This window comes from Labrus bergylta, chromosome 21 (assembly GCF_963930695.1).
Source record: "Labrus bergylta chromosome 21, fLabBer1.1, whole genome shotgun sequence".
In the NCBI taxonomy this organism is placed as follows: domain Eukaryota; kingdom Metazoa; phylum Chordata; class Actinopteri; order Labriformes; family Labridae; genus Labrus; species Labrus bergylta.
This window is the reverse complement of record NC_089215.1, coordinates 6,316,181-6,329,166: the sequence shown is the minus strand read 5'-3', so window position 1 is coordinate 6,329,166 and position 12,986 is coordinate 6,316,181. Positions and strand designations below refer to the sequence as shown.

The window sequence follows — 12,986 nt, the reverse complement described above, 5'->3', positions numbered from 1 at the left end:
ATGTTAATCGCAGCCTGAAGCAAGAGTAAAGACCAGATGGTGCACTCGGCTCCGGAATAAAAAAGGGGTCAGCTGGATTACGATACGACTGTTCAAACATCGGGTCTGATCCAGAACCAAACGTCAAAGTGGATTGAAAAGAAACTTATTTGAATGAATTTTTCAGTTCAGACTGTAAACGGAAAACAGCTCTGAGTCACAAATCTAATCTTCCATCACTGGTTGACTTTCGCTTTTGACAAATCCAAAAGAAAAACAAACCAGAGATGAATATTGTTCTGCAAAACGTTTATTGAGAACGGGGAGAAAAACAAACTTTTTAACAATAAATTACAAGAAATCTGGATAAATAAATATTTCGCTATTAAAGCATTGCCTTCATTTTTCAGTAACAGTTCTTTGACTCGAGACAAACAGCAGGAAAATCAAGAAAACAGGCTAAAATAAAAAAGAAGCATTTTATGGACAAACATTAAAGATTGGGTCCCGGGTCAGCGATGCCTGCACTTGTTTGTTTTCCAGTTATTTTATTCTTCAAGTTTTTTAAATAAATGAGATGGTTTACTTAAAAGTCTAGAAAACAGACCTCAGATGATCAGAATCAGGTCAATCATGAGTTCATTTTAGGTGTTTCAGGCTCACGCTCCTGTACAATGAGATGTATCCACCAGCTGCGGCTCCGCCCTTCTTACCGTCACTTTGTGCAGTTTATCAAACGTCATCGGACACGCTGACTTTTTGTCCCAGTCACTTTTACAGCCTGCCCTCGTCTTCATGTTTTAAATGATCGAGTGGCTGCAGAGACTCGCTCCTCAGCAGACTAAACACTGGGTGTGTATGAAGTGTTTTCTGAGGTCAGTCACATTTGAACAGTCCTCACAGCACATTGAAAGAAGAGGACAGCACAGGGCACTGCAGGAGAGGAGTGCTCAAAAGAAGATGAAGAAGAAGAAGTCAATGACCAAAAGCCAAACCTGAAGAGAACAAGGTGCTGGTGCTGAAGATGACAGAAGAAGAGCTCCTCTGCAGCAGGTCCAGGAGTTTCAGGTCTACATCCAGTAAAGATTGAATCCTCTACAGACCCTTCAGAGACGAGACCTTCTTCTTCCGAGCAGCAAGCATCTCATAAAATGGGTCTTTGCTGATGGCGGCTCTGCAGGTTGGAGATGGAGGGTTAGAAAACAATCAGCATCGTCACACTGAGACAGAGTTTAAACGAGGCTCACTTCATGCTGTTGATCCACTCTTCTTTCTCCTCTGTTGTCGGGGCGGAGATCCTGTAAAAGGTGTGGTTTCCCTCGACGACGCGGCCGTCTGCCTCCGTCTTGCAGGCTTTGATCACCTGATCTTTGTGGTCTGGGATGAAGAGCTCGAAGCAGTTCTGACCAGCAGAAAAACAGAAAGATTTAAAAAAAAGATTCAGGAACAAATCTCTAAATAAGTGATTCAGGAGGAAAGGAAGCTGCTCTGTGTCTGATAACACCGGACATATTTATGCAGTATGTTTACCACACCAAGCAGGTTTCATTTTTGCGGTGGAGAATTTTGCATGTCTCATTTTTAGCAGGTTTTTGATTTTTGTCAGTTTTTGTAGTCTTATTAATGCTGAGGTTTTGTTTTGCTTCACAGGGTAATAATTTCATGGTAGCTTAAGAAAGAAATATGTTTTTGAGTTGGGTTTTTGCCTCCAGATGGCTCCTATTTTACTCCTGGAAAGTTCCAGATGTATGATATTTGGCTTCATTAGGTTTTGTTTATGCAAGTTTTTGAACGTGACTGATATATTTTTGTCTTTTTCTTCCTCCAGATTATTTTTTTATGGTGGTTTGAGAGCTTTAAAATCGTCAATTTCCATCCTCTCTTATACAAACAAAAATTAAAGAGCTATCATTGAGACAGAAAAAAAACCAGCTACATTGAGCTTTATTTACCGGCTTCTTGGAGTCCTCTACTTCTCGGATACTCAGATTCTCCAGTGGAATAATTCCTCGAGGCTCTTTATCCTGTCCAAACAGAGAAAAATAAATAAAACCAGAATGTGAGAATCCCTACCTGCATTTATCCAGTATATGTTTTTATGCTGCGATGTATCCAAACAGGAGGAACTTACAGTCGTATATTCAAAGTAGTAGAGGCAGTTATCAGTGAGAATAAACCAGCGTCTCTTCCAGGTTTTCACTCGTCCACCTGAGGGGAGATTACAGCTCGTCTGAGAGTCGGAACAAAAAAACTGAACTTTACATGAAAGCAGCGACACTCTGAAGCACACTGACGCACAGAGCAGCAGGTTAAAAAGAGCTGACTCATCAAATAGACTAAATCTGAAGGTCAGTGGCCTGCAGTTAGAAACAGATGTGAAACAGCGTTTCTTTATTTTTTTTTCCACATCTGTGCTTAACAACATTCAGCGCAGGGTGAAAGCAGAAACTATTTTTGCATTTTGAAGCCAATGTGAGGGTGAAAGCAGGAAGGGGAAGAAGCAAAGCAGTGCATTACAGCCGGGGACTTTAAAGGTACATACCTCCTGGAGTCAAAACACATGGAACACAAACAAACAAGAAAAACATTACAAAATGAGAATAACAAAATAAATATTTTCTCAGTTTTTCCTCCCGTCATGTTTTTAAAGTTGCTGTTACAGAGCGAGTCCACTAGAGGGCCCTACAGCTTACAGTGTCAAACTGATCCTCACTGCATGAACATACCAAGTTTGAGCAGCCATCCCTCTCTGTCAGGATTGAAGAACGTGTGTGTGAGGTCGTTCCCATCATCCTCAGGGATCTTAAAGGGTTCGTTCTTGATGCTGTCGTAAAGGTTCTGAGGAGAAGGTCGGATAAGGAAGGTGAGAGAGTGATGTACTGAATATCAGCACTGCTGTGATTCAGGGATGGGGCTATAGGTTTCTATATTTGGCTGAAATGATCCATATCTATAAAATATAGATTATGTTTATTCAGTGAACTGGTGTGCTGACTGTGCTGCATTCTTTGAGACAAGGTACCAACAATATTTGATTTATACATAATTACAATCATTGTTCAGTAAATACCTACTCTACTAGTTTCCTGTGTGATTTGGCAGAATGAATCAAGGCCAATAAATCCATTATGTTCTCGTGGTGTTACTGGTTCGGTGCACTTTGTAACGGCCCACATACATTTTAAAAAGCACGATTTGATGTAAGTTTTTTTTTGTTTAGCTTGAATCTAAACTCTTCTCACCCTGAGCAGGTCCTCTGGCAGATCTCCTCCTTCGTTGATTCCTCGGTTCATGGCCGTGAATTTCTGAACGGACGGTTTGTCCTTCACGTTTGGGTTGTGTAAGCTGGTGTTCAACATGATCACAGCGAACGACAAAATGTAACACGTATCTGTCGAGAAAAGAACAAAGGGTGTGTACTCCAAGACTTCTATACAAACAACAATTATTCATTTTTTTTTAAAACTGATTTCGATGTCAAGACAGAAGTTTGAAGTCAAAGGGAAGAATTAAAACAGGAGTGTTTCTGGAACATTGTCAGAGCTCCTATATTCATGTTTGTGGTCAGAACATATGCTGTGAAATGAAGTAATGTTGTTTACTGCACTCTTTTTTTTTTTTTTGGTGTGTTTTGAACTAAAAGATTTTTTTAAAACGTGACTGTAAACTTGTCTAAACTCCCGGCTGGCTCCGTCTGCTGTACCTGTGCTCTGGAACACTCCGGGGTTACAGCGACAGTATCTCTGAGCGAACGCCTCCATCATGCGGTCGATCTTCTGAGCCTCACCCGGCAGCCTGAAGCTCCACAGGAACTGCCTGAGGGCCTGGACCAGGTTCAGATCTGTGAACTCGTGTAAGTCCAGGAAGGCGTGCAGAACCTCGATGTTAAAGTCATCTCTGCACGACACGTAGCATCCCACACGAACACACGCCCACATGCACACGCACACGAGGGGGAGGAAACAGAAGGAACACAGGATCACCAACTGGACGCAGCTCATCGAGTTGGCAGCTCAAAACATTTGGATGAGATTTAAGATATCAGATAAAAACAGATTAAATGCTGATCTACACATAAGCTCATCTTTTTATATTAATATTGATGAGGCCTGATTTGTCCTCAGAGCTGCACATGTACAAACATGTACAGCTATGTTAAAAAAAACATGAGGAGTTTTTCACAGAATATCATTTTAAATTTCACAGTAGCACAGGAGTACATTAAAGGAGTAATGACTACATTAAATGTATATGTTTCCAAAGCTTTGCACAAATTCAACCGAAGCCTAGTTTGAACAAAATGTCAAACTTAGGTTAGAGGTAGGTCTTACTACACACATGATAAACGTTTGGTTGAGATAGCATTTCAGAAATGGTGACTTCCATATTCTGGCTTTAAAGCGCCCCTTCAGAACCTAATTGGTGAAGTCACTGAGACTACGTCCATGTTTTATACAGTCTATACTTTCAACACCCGAGTTTTCTCTGCTCTGAAATCTCAGAATGTCAGCTGTGGAAAAAAGGTGTTTTATTTTGAAGGAACACCTGCAGTGTCTCTCACCTCTCCCCGAGGAAGTCTCCAATCGCCGTCTTATTGAGCCCTTCACCCTTGTAGAGGAACTGGGCGATGTCGTCACTGGTGTTTTTCAGGAGGGAGCTGTCGATCAGGAAGCGAATCCCCTGAGAGAGACAACCAGAGGAACACAACACAGTCAGTACATCACAACAAAATATATGAACTCCTTTGATGGATCAGAGCATGGGAAGAGCTTTTTTTTTTTGTCCATCGCAAGTGATAACCCTTATTATTCTAATTTTAAATGATTCAATATTTTCTGAGGTTCTATTGTGTTTAACATAAATTCATTGAGGAGGGGAATTGTCATTGACAAAGAAACGCTCTAGTCAGTCTCAGTCAGATCCTTAAACTGTTACATGTAGAAAGAGCCTGATTCATTCTCACCTTCTTGGGGTCCATGTTGAACTTCTTCCGGCCTATGGCCATCTGTTTGTTCCTCTGCATACTTTTCCTAAAATGAGATGAAACAGAAAAACACCTCTGATACATAGACACTGTTGTATTTACACAAAACCCCCCACTTAACAATATCTGCTGTTGATTGGTTCATTCATGAGTAAATTATTGTTCAAGATTTCCTACGAGCAAGGTCTAGCTTCTCAAACCTGAAGAATCGAGTTTATTCAGAGTTTCTTTTAACAGTAAAGTGAATCTCCTTGAGTGTGGAAATTCATTTTTGACCTTTAAGACACAAATCAAAAACAACAGTCCACTTCAGAAGGTGAAGCTTTTGGTGAAGGTGAAAGCCCCTACAATATAAAGAATTTTGAACATCTTTGGGTTTTGAACCGTCCTGAGCACCTGGAGCTGTCGTTTCTCTATTTCCACATAAGCATTAAAGTAAACAACCCTTCCAATAAACATTTGACAGATTCATGGATAATGTCAACAATTGTTGGTAACCACTATCTTTTTTTCTGAGTGTCAGGCAGTTTTGTTTTTTTCAGGTCATTTTTGTGGCAGTGAGTGCACTTCACCTAAAACAAAGGCTGAGTGGACCACAGCTGCCCACACACAGGCACTGAAAAGATTGTTGAAAGACCCTTTACCTCTCTTCAGTCTGACCCAGGCTTTCAATCTCTATGGTCACCTCTACTATCTCATCCTTCAGCCGCTGAGAGCAGACAGTGAAACAGGAGGAGAGAGATGAAACAGAGAGAGAGGAAGGGAGAAAAAAAAAAATTACTTAGTTGGTTTTCTTTTGAGCTCAGAAATCAAACAGACATGTTCACGTGTTATTTTTGTGACATCTGACGTTCCCCATAAACCTCTGGAGATGCTTTGATTTCACAGTCAGCACCATGCTTCACACATGGTCGTCTGCTCCAGCTACGCTCTGACCAACACATCCAGACGAGCACTTCTTAAAGACGAGATGACCCAGAAAAAAAAAAAAAACAACCCTAAAGCTGCAGACGTGATTCCCTTTCTTTCTCACAGCATGAGTGTTGTGGAACAGCCATCCTCTGCAGAAAATCTTCTCTGGGAGTTGAAGCACCTGTTCTGGGGTCAGTGCCGACCACCCTTTCCTATGATTCCCTCTCCCCTGCGCTGACCCAGATTTATCCAGCCGGCCTCCTCCCCCCCCCCCCCCCCCTTTCGTGACTCCCTCCCCAGTCTTTTGAGTGTTGCACTGGAGGGGAGACGGGAGTATGCAGGATCAAAGACTTTGACTGGCTTAGCTGAGCTGCTCCACAGAGTGCAGAAGTTATGAGTGGAAAGAACAGAGGAGAGAAACAGATGGAAAGAAACACTGAGCCCAGCAGAAAAGATAATGAACTGAGATAATTATAGAAGAGAAGGAGACGTGGACGAAGCCTGAGTCTCAGAGTCGAGCTATAATCAACTACAACTCCCTCTGAACGTGTGTGTGTGTGTGTGTGTGTGTGTGTGTGTGTGTGTGTGTGTGTGTGTGTGTGTGTGTGTGTGTGTGTGTGTGTGTGTGTTAAAAACAGGTAAACAAGGTACATAAGTGCACTTGTCTGGATTCCTCCATGTGGGTTTCCATGGTTACCCTCCCACATAAACAAGCAGCGTCGTCTTTCTCCATTACTGAAATATTGCACGGCTCATTACCCATCAGCCCCCCAGGGCGAGACCTGGCGAGCTTAGAGGAGAAAAGCGCAGAGCGAGCGTCGACCTTGGTAATAAACTCCATCAATCTACTCGCGCAGTGTCGCAGCCTGAAGGCACGTTTGTGTTTTCTAAATGTTCCTCATGTTTTTTTATGTCCAGCTTGCTTACAGTAGAGCAGAAAGAGCGTTTGATGGCTATTTTTTTTCAGAAATTTAAATGATTAGATTCAAAATCTTAAGAATCTTTTGTCAAATCTTCTTTGAAAGTTGGTTTTGGTGAGGAATGAAAATATCTTCCAGTTGACCAAAGTGTAAAGTTTATATTTGACTCAGTCTGTACTACAATTTAACCGTAGAGATTCTGCAGTATAGAAAGTGGACAGTTAGCTTTTCGGCTAGATGTCTTCTTATTTCATCCAGTTTTTTTAAAGATTTATTTTTGGTCTTTTGTGCCTTTAATAGAGAGGACAGCACAGTGGACAGAGCCGGAAATCAGAGGGAGAGAGAGAGTAGGGAATGACATGCGGGAAAGGAGCCACAGGGTTTTTTTTAAAGTTTTTTTTACCCATATCTAAGTTTCTATTGTTTGAGAGGATAAGTGGCTCGAAGACAATTTGGAGAAGGGTGTCGATATCTTTTACACAACATTATGCAGAGTCATACCCATTACATTATCCTTCATTAAGCCTGATGAGACCGATTCATTCCTGTAAATTTCCCCGTTGTGGGATAAATAAAGGATTATCTTATCTTAGCTGCAAATTAAAGCAATTTTTCTTAGGAATTAAATCAACACAACAGAATTGACAATATTTGGACTTAATATTTCAGCACATATAAATTCAGTATGTCAACGGTTTCAATGCATGCGGGATGCACTTAACCTGCAGGTGAAATTGTCGGTGCACAGAATCTCGCAGAATTTGACGGCTTACAAAATACAGAGAAACACGGCAGCATCAGTGTTTGGCAGCTCAATCCGTTAACAAAAAAGGTTGAATGATTGATAAATATTAAGGCTTTGGATTGTTGTGAGCCTCCTCCCACAAACACTGCAATTACACACACACATCAGGACATTTTGGGTTTTGAAGCTGATGTGAGTTACAATCTTTAACCCCACATGCTGCATGATGATACTTGTGGCTAATGATGAATAAATAGCACATATTCGCCAAATATATCAAAAAATGTTAATGATCAACAAAATCATGGGTGTGATGCTAGAGATGGTTTCTTTATCAATTGAACTTCTGTGTAGAATTTCTGAACATGAGCATGAAACCAGATTTTCTCCTAACCCAGAGAAAGAGCTGACACAGACAGTGCTGCTCATTTATTTCAGGTTGAAAGGGAAACTGAGGCAGGGGGGCAAACCCGTCCCAACGACAAAGTCAGCTTCAGGAGACACACACACACACACACACATACAGTATATATATATATATAATACACACACAGAGACAAACACAGACCATCCCCCTCCATACACTAGCACCCCAGACAAAGACGATCATCCATCGTAAATGTGTACATTAACGCTCCAGTGGTCATATGCCTAGACCCCCTTAGCCCTCCCAACGCACACCTCCCTAGGCGCACTGGTCTAGACGTGGAAGTACAAAATCTATTCAAGGACACAGAACTACCTGAACAATGCAATGAGGAAAAACACACAATAACCTGTACACTACTGTCATTGCTGCTTATTCCTGAGACCATTCAACTGAAAGGATTAAAGGACCATCACATTATATATAAATAAAAAATGTAGTGTTTCATAAGAACCTGTAAAACAGTTAAACGACCCCTTCATTAATATTGTTGAAATCTGAAATGTATCATTTTAAAAAGACATGTTTAAAGCATGTCACAGAAGTTTAACTCCAGAACTTTTCAAATGAAAGGTCCTTAAAGCTTGAACAATGTGTGTTTGTGTGTGGATGGGTGTGTTTTTTTACCTGTATGTCGTGCAGTAGCTCTTGTTTTCTGCGGCGGATGCTTTCCAGCTCCTGTCTCTCCTCTGGACTGAGGTCATCAGGCACTGAAGAGAGAAGCACATGCAGCACTCAGAGACAAAGATCAAATATTCTCTCCTACACCCTAAGTACGCAAACACAACAACACACACAAACACATGGGAGATGAGTGACCTGAGAGTCCCAGTGCTCGGACTCACTATGGCAACATAAGATTTGAGCATCCAGAATATCTTCCAGCATCAGAAGCCCAAAGTGGAGGGTGAAATGAAATCCCTGTGTCACACTGAAGTATGAACACAGACACACATACACACACACAAGATGAAACAGGATGACTTTGAGTCATAATACAACAGACGAGAGTTAAGGAAAGGGAATTAAAAGACACAATGCATTTTTTTATATATATATTTAAGTTGGATCTTAGAACATCAGAAAATATAGGTAGAGGCTTCATTCTCCATTCAAAGGTCGTCCAAATACTCAAAAAAAGTTTTCAGATTGTTGTTTTCAAATGGATCAAAATTTTGACAAAGAGCCCGATGCCTAAACATTAATAACTTCACCGTCTTCCACAGCATCCAAGGTGGCAATCTGGTGGAAATGAACCAGTTATTTTGGTCAATATTGAGATCACACTTATTCAACCCAAGTACTCAAGAGATCCTTGATAAATCAAGAGAGACTCTTTATGATTCATTTTTCCTGTAGACGATAGATTTCAATGATCTTTCAATAATATTCAGGCAACAAGCCAAGTTTGAATAAAATTTAAAAAAACTTTTATTATTGCTTTAAACTTGTTTTTTCTCCATCTCTCAGTGACGTATAACTGAAAACAAAAAACATGTTCGAGTAAGAAACCGAGAGACTCGACTCTAGAAAGAAGAAAAGAAAAAAACACTTACATGTAAATGATTTGTAATGCTTAAGACAATGGACAGAATGAACGTATAACTGTTAAATGTGCTCTACTGTGCGTTGGCAAACAGTTCTCTACTTTCTACAGCACTGACACAGGACCACTGACAGTTCAACATACTGAGGCAGATACAGTCCATTATGCTTTAATTACAGCATTAGAGCTCCTGACTTGCAAAAATAGTTGCTTTCTAATAAAATATTTCTCATCTTCAAAAAGAAAGAAGACAACAGGATAAGAAAACGAGATCGATGAGAGAACAAAAGCTGCTGTGTTCAACAGGAGATAGAGAAATCTATTTTTTTTTTTTTTAAACTTCAAACAAAACTATTTTCTAATGAAAATAACTCATTAAACGTTTAGTCTTACTGTACCTGTTGAGCTCATACGGCCATCCAGCCTTACTTTTCTTACTCGGACACAACTGTACGTGACCACATGTGTGTTCTGATAGAACAGTAGCTCATGAGGCCACAGACAGACACACATGAAGTCTGCAGAGAGGTGATAAGATGAGGAGTGAAATACTGACCTGCCAGACCCTGACATGTGGTTTTTCCTGAGAACACTTTGAAACGGTTTGCTTCCAGATATGAGAGAAAGCATCGTGTAAAGTTACCTCTCTGGTCTGCATATTCTCGGGTTAACATTTTCCCATATTACACCTCTGACAACAATAACTGATATTCCTCTCCAGTTCTATTTAATTAAAACAAACCGTAACCACGAGTTACCAAGTTCTGCATTGACACAACTATACAAAGAACCCAGAGGGCTCTTTTTTGTTTTTTGTTGATATATGACTAAATTAAAAGCACATTTCACATGATGATACACTGTCTAGAATGAACCACTGTCTGCTCTGCTGCCACGCTCTTCTTCATGTGCTGCACAGTGCTGAGAGTATTTTAACAATAGAGTTAGAGCATGCTCCGTTGGGAAAGTCAAATATTTGCATTATTATGTTTTAATCAACCCAAGTGTTGTTTTCTGCATTTTATGATCAGTTTTTACAACAAAGCATATAAAGGAACTTTTCGACAAATACATATCTTTGATAGGCCCATGTCAGGCAATTATTCACATTTTGGGGAATTTTTGTTTAGAATGGCTAAAACACTTCATCAATTTTGTTGATTAGTAGTAAATTAAGTGACTATTTTTCAGCTTGACATACATACATTTAATAGTTTTATAATCTATATTGTAGGCTCTACAAAAATGTTTAAAAAGACCAACCGAAACATTTACACCATGGATGGAAAGCTCCAGGAAGAGGACATTTCTTTGTCAATGTGTTTGAAAGACTTTCTCATGACAGTTAGGCAAATTAAGAGAAGTCTAAGGTGTTGTGACAGGTGCCAACAGCCTCGATACCGATACCATTTCCATACTGCAGACTGTGCTGCATTCCCTCATCGTACACACACACACACACACACAACTCAGTCTACAGAGAGAGGTTTAAGTAGGCCAGAGCAGCAGCTCTCTCATTATAAACCTTATGGGACAAGAATAAACTCCCATTGTGAGAACAGAGGCAGTGAAACTGGCATTCAGGCGCACTTCCTCTCTCTGTAAGTTAAAGAGAGGACAATAGATTTATTTATTTATGATACCTTATGAAACATATGATCATGTGTTCAATCATAAACAGAGTACACACATTCTGATGCAATACCAACATGCCTCTCTGGGCTCCTGAACTAGCTGCACTGCATAGTCTCCAGGTCACCGAGTGTGTGTGTTTGTGTTGGTAGGTAACGGGACACCTTGCCATAGCAATGCTGCAGATGACCAGCTGCTATGGACGCCCAGCATACTCGCGCTTAAAGTTACGTCTCTATCCATCTACCTTCACACTCTGGTTTAAAAGTTACGCAAGACTTTACATCCTGTGCAGATTCAGGCTTCACAATTCAAAGATAACAAAACCACACGTAGGTTCTGGCAGCTTTCTCAAGAAGACGTGATGACACAGTACACGCACAAACACTCATTCAGATAAATTTCTGCATAACAGCTCAAATGCAGAAGTTATGATGACGCACAGAACACCTACACGATTTGTGTAATAATCCTGAGGCTCATACCAGAGAAAGCTTCTGTCTGATGAGTGGACTCACCCCTGGTCTCAGTGTGGCCAGAGACACCCAGTTCTATGCTGTTTATTCAGGAGTTTGATTCTCGCTCCAGGTACTTTTATAGCTCCTCCATTTCCAGTCAACAATTCCAGTACAAAAATTCCCGTTTGCTGCAGTCCAGTCTGGCACCTCCAACAACACAAAAATAATCCAGGACTGCCAAAGCCCTCCAATCCCAATCCTGTGGTCCTCTGGTGCAGCCTCCCTGCTCCTTAATCCTCAGGCTCTCATTCCAGCAGAGGGGAGACAGGAGGGGAGAGGGCCTTCAGCTAAAATTAGGATGAGTGTGTTTGAGAAGTGTGTCTGTGTGTGTGTGTGAGGGTGTGAGGGTGTGTGGGGAAAAAACCCTTGAACTCTCATCTTGCTCTCCCCCACTCCTCCCTCTGTCCAGCTTGACTCCACCCACTCAATGTGAGCACACCACAAAGACAGGCTCCCCCACGTGGACACCGGTGTCCATGAAAGGGAGAGACGGAGAGAGGGGATGGGGAGGTGCAGTTTTGCGTCGCCTTCAAAATAGTGATAAAGAGGGTGGAGCAAAACATGAAGCTGACTCACCAACTTTGGATGCGAGTCACAAACCAAATGCAACATATACAAAACGCCTTTTCTGCGCATGCATTCCTGAACATTTCCAGAAAATTTCAGGGCAAGGCTGCTCTGACAACTTCCTAACTTGCCAGTTCACATAACACCTCTCAGTGGGGGTCTGGAGACAGGACATGATGTAAAGTTGAGAATGCAGAAATAGCACACAAAGCAACAGAGCCTTTCAGTTCCTCATCTTCTGAAGTTTTTTTATGTATTAAAAAAGAAATATTACAAATAAATCTAGAAAGAAAGCCCAACGCTATAAAGACAGTGTTTGCCTATATTTACATGTAACTAAATTTATCCACAGTATCAAATATATAGGAAAAATTGTTAAGTCAAATTAGAACATTAACAATATTTTCCATTTTCATCATGCGCTTCATCCCGAGTTTTGTGTATGTGTGAAAACACCATGAACAACAGCTTCTGTTCTGGTAAGATTAAATCTAGGTTGAAAGATGTGTGGGCTTTCGGGTGGGGTTTCTGTTTACTTCTATTAGGGGAAAAAAAAGAAAGCATCTGATGTCATATTCTGGGCCAGAAAGTTGCGAATGTTCCTGTCGAGTAAATAAACAAAGCTGGCCCATCAGCCGGGCTTCTGCACGGTGTTATTAAGGAACCTCTGTGTTAAATGTGATTCTTCTAACCACTAGCATGGCAGCTGACCCAGGACCTGAGGCAAAACAAGTTTGGCAACAATATAATACCCAT

At 40.9% G+C, this 12,986-nt stretch overlaps 1 protein-coding gene across 1 annotated transcript in view; it reads right to left on the bottom strand.

Annotated features, from left to right (window-relative positions):
* Positions 1-271: 271 nt before the first annotated feature.
* The window catches only part of cyth1b (cytohesin 1b), a 14,092-nt gene continuing 1,377 nt past the window's right edge, over positions 272-12,986 (bottom strand). The window contains exons 2-13 of the mRNA XM_065949617.1: positions 8,595-8,677; positions 5,608-5,672; positions 4,943-5,009; positions 4,541-4,659; positions 3,683-3,876; positions 3,222-3,370; positions 2,706-2,817; positions 2,522-2,524; positions 2,111-2,187; positions 1,932-2,003; positions 1,227-1,381; positions 272-1,153 (exon numbers count right to left, since the gene is read on the bottom strand). Of these exons, the coding sequence (XP_065805689.1) occupies positions 1,075-1,153; positions 1,227-1,381; positions 1,932-2,003; positions 2,111-2,187; positions 2,522-2,524; positions 2,706-2,817; positions 3,222-3,370; positions 3,683-3,876; positions 4,541-4,659; positions 4,943-5,009; positions 5,608-5,672; positions 8,595-8,677 (1,175 nt within the window). The 3' untranslated portion in view covers positions 272-1,074. The remainder of the gene's footprint in view (positions 1,154-1,226; positions 1,382-1,931; positions 2,004-2,110; positions 2,188-2,521; positions 2,525-2,705; positions 2,818-3,221; positions 3,371-3,682; positions 3,877-4,540; positions 4,660-4,942; positions 5,010-5,607; positions 5,673-8,594; positions 8,678-12,986) is intronic.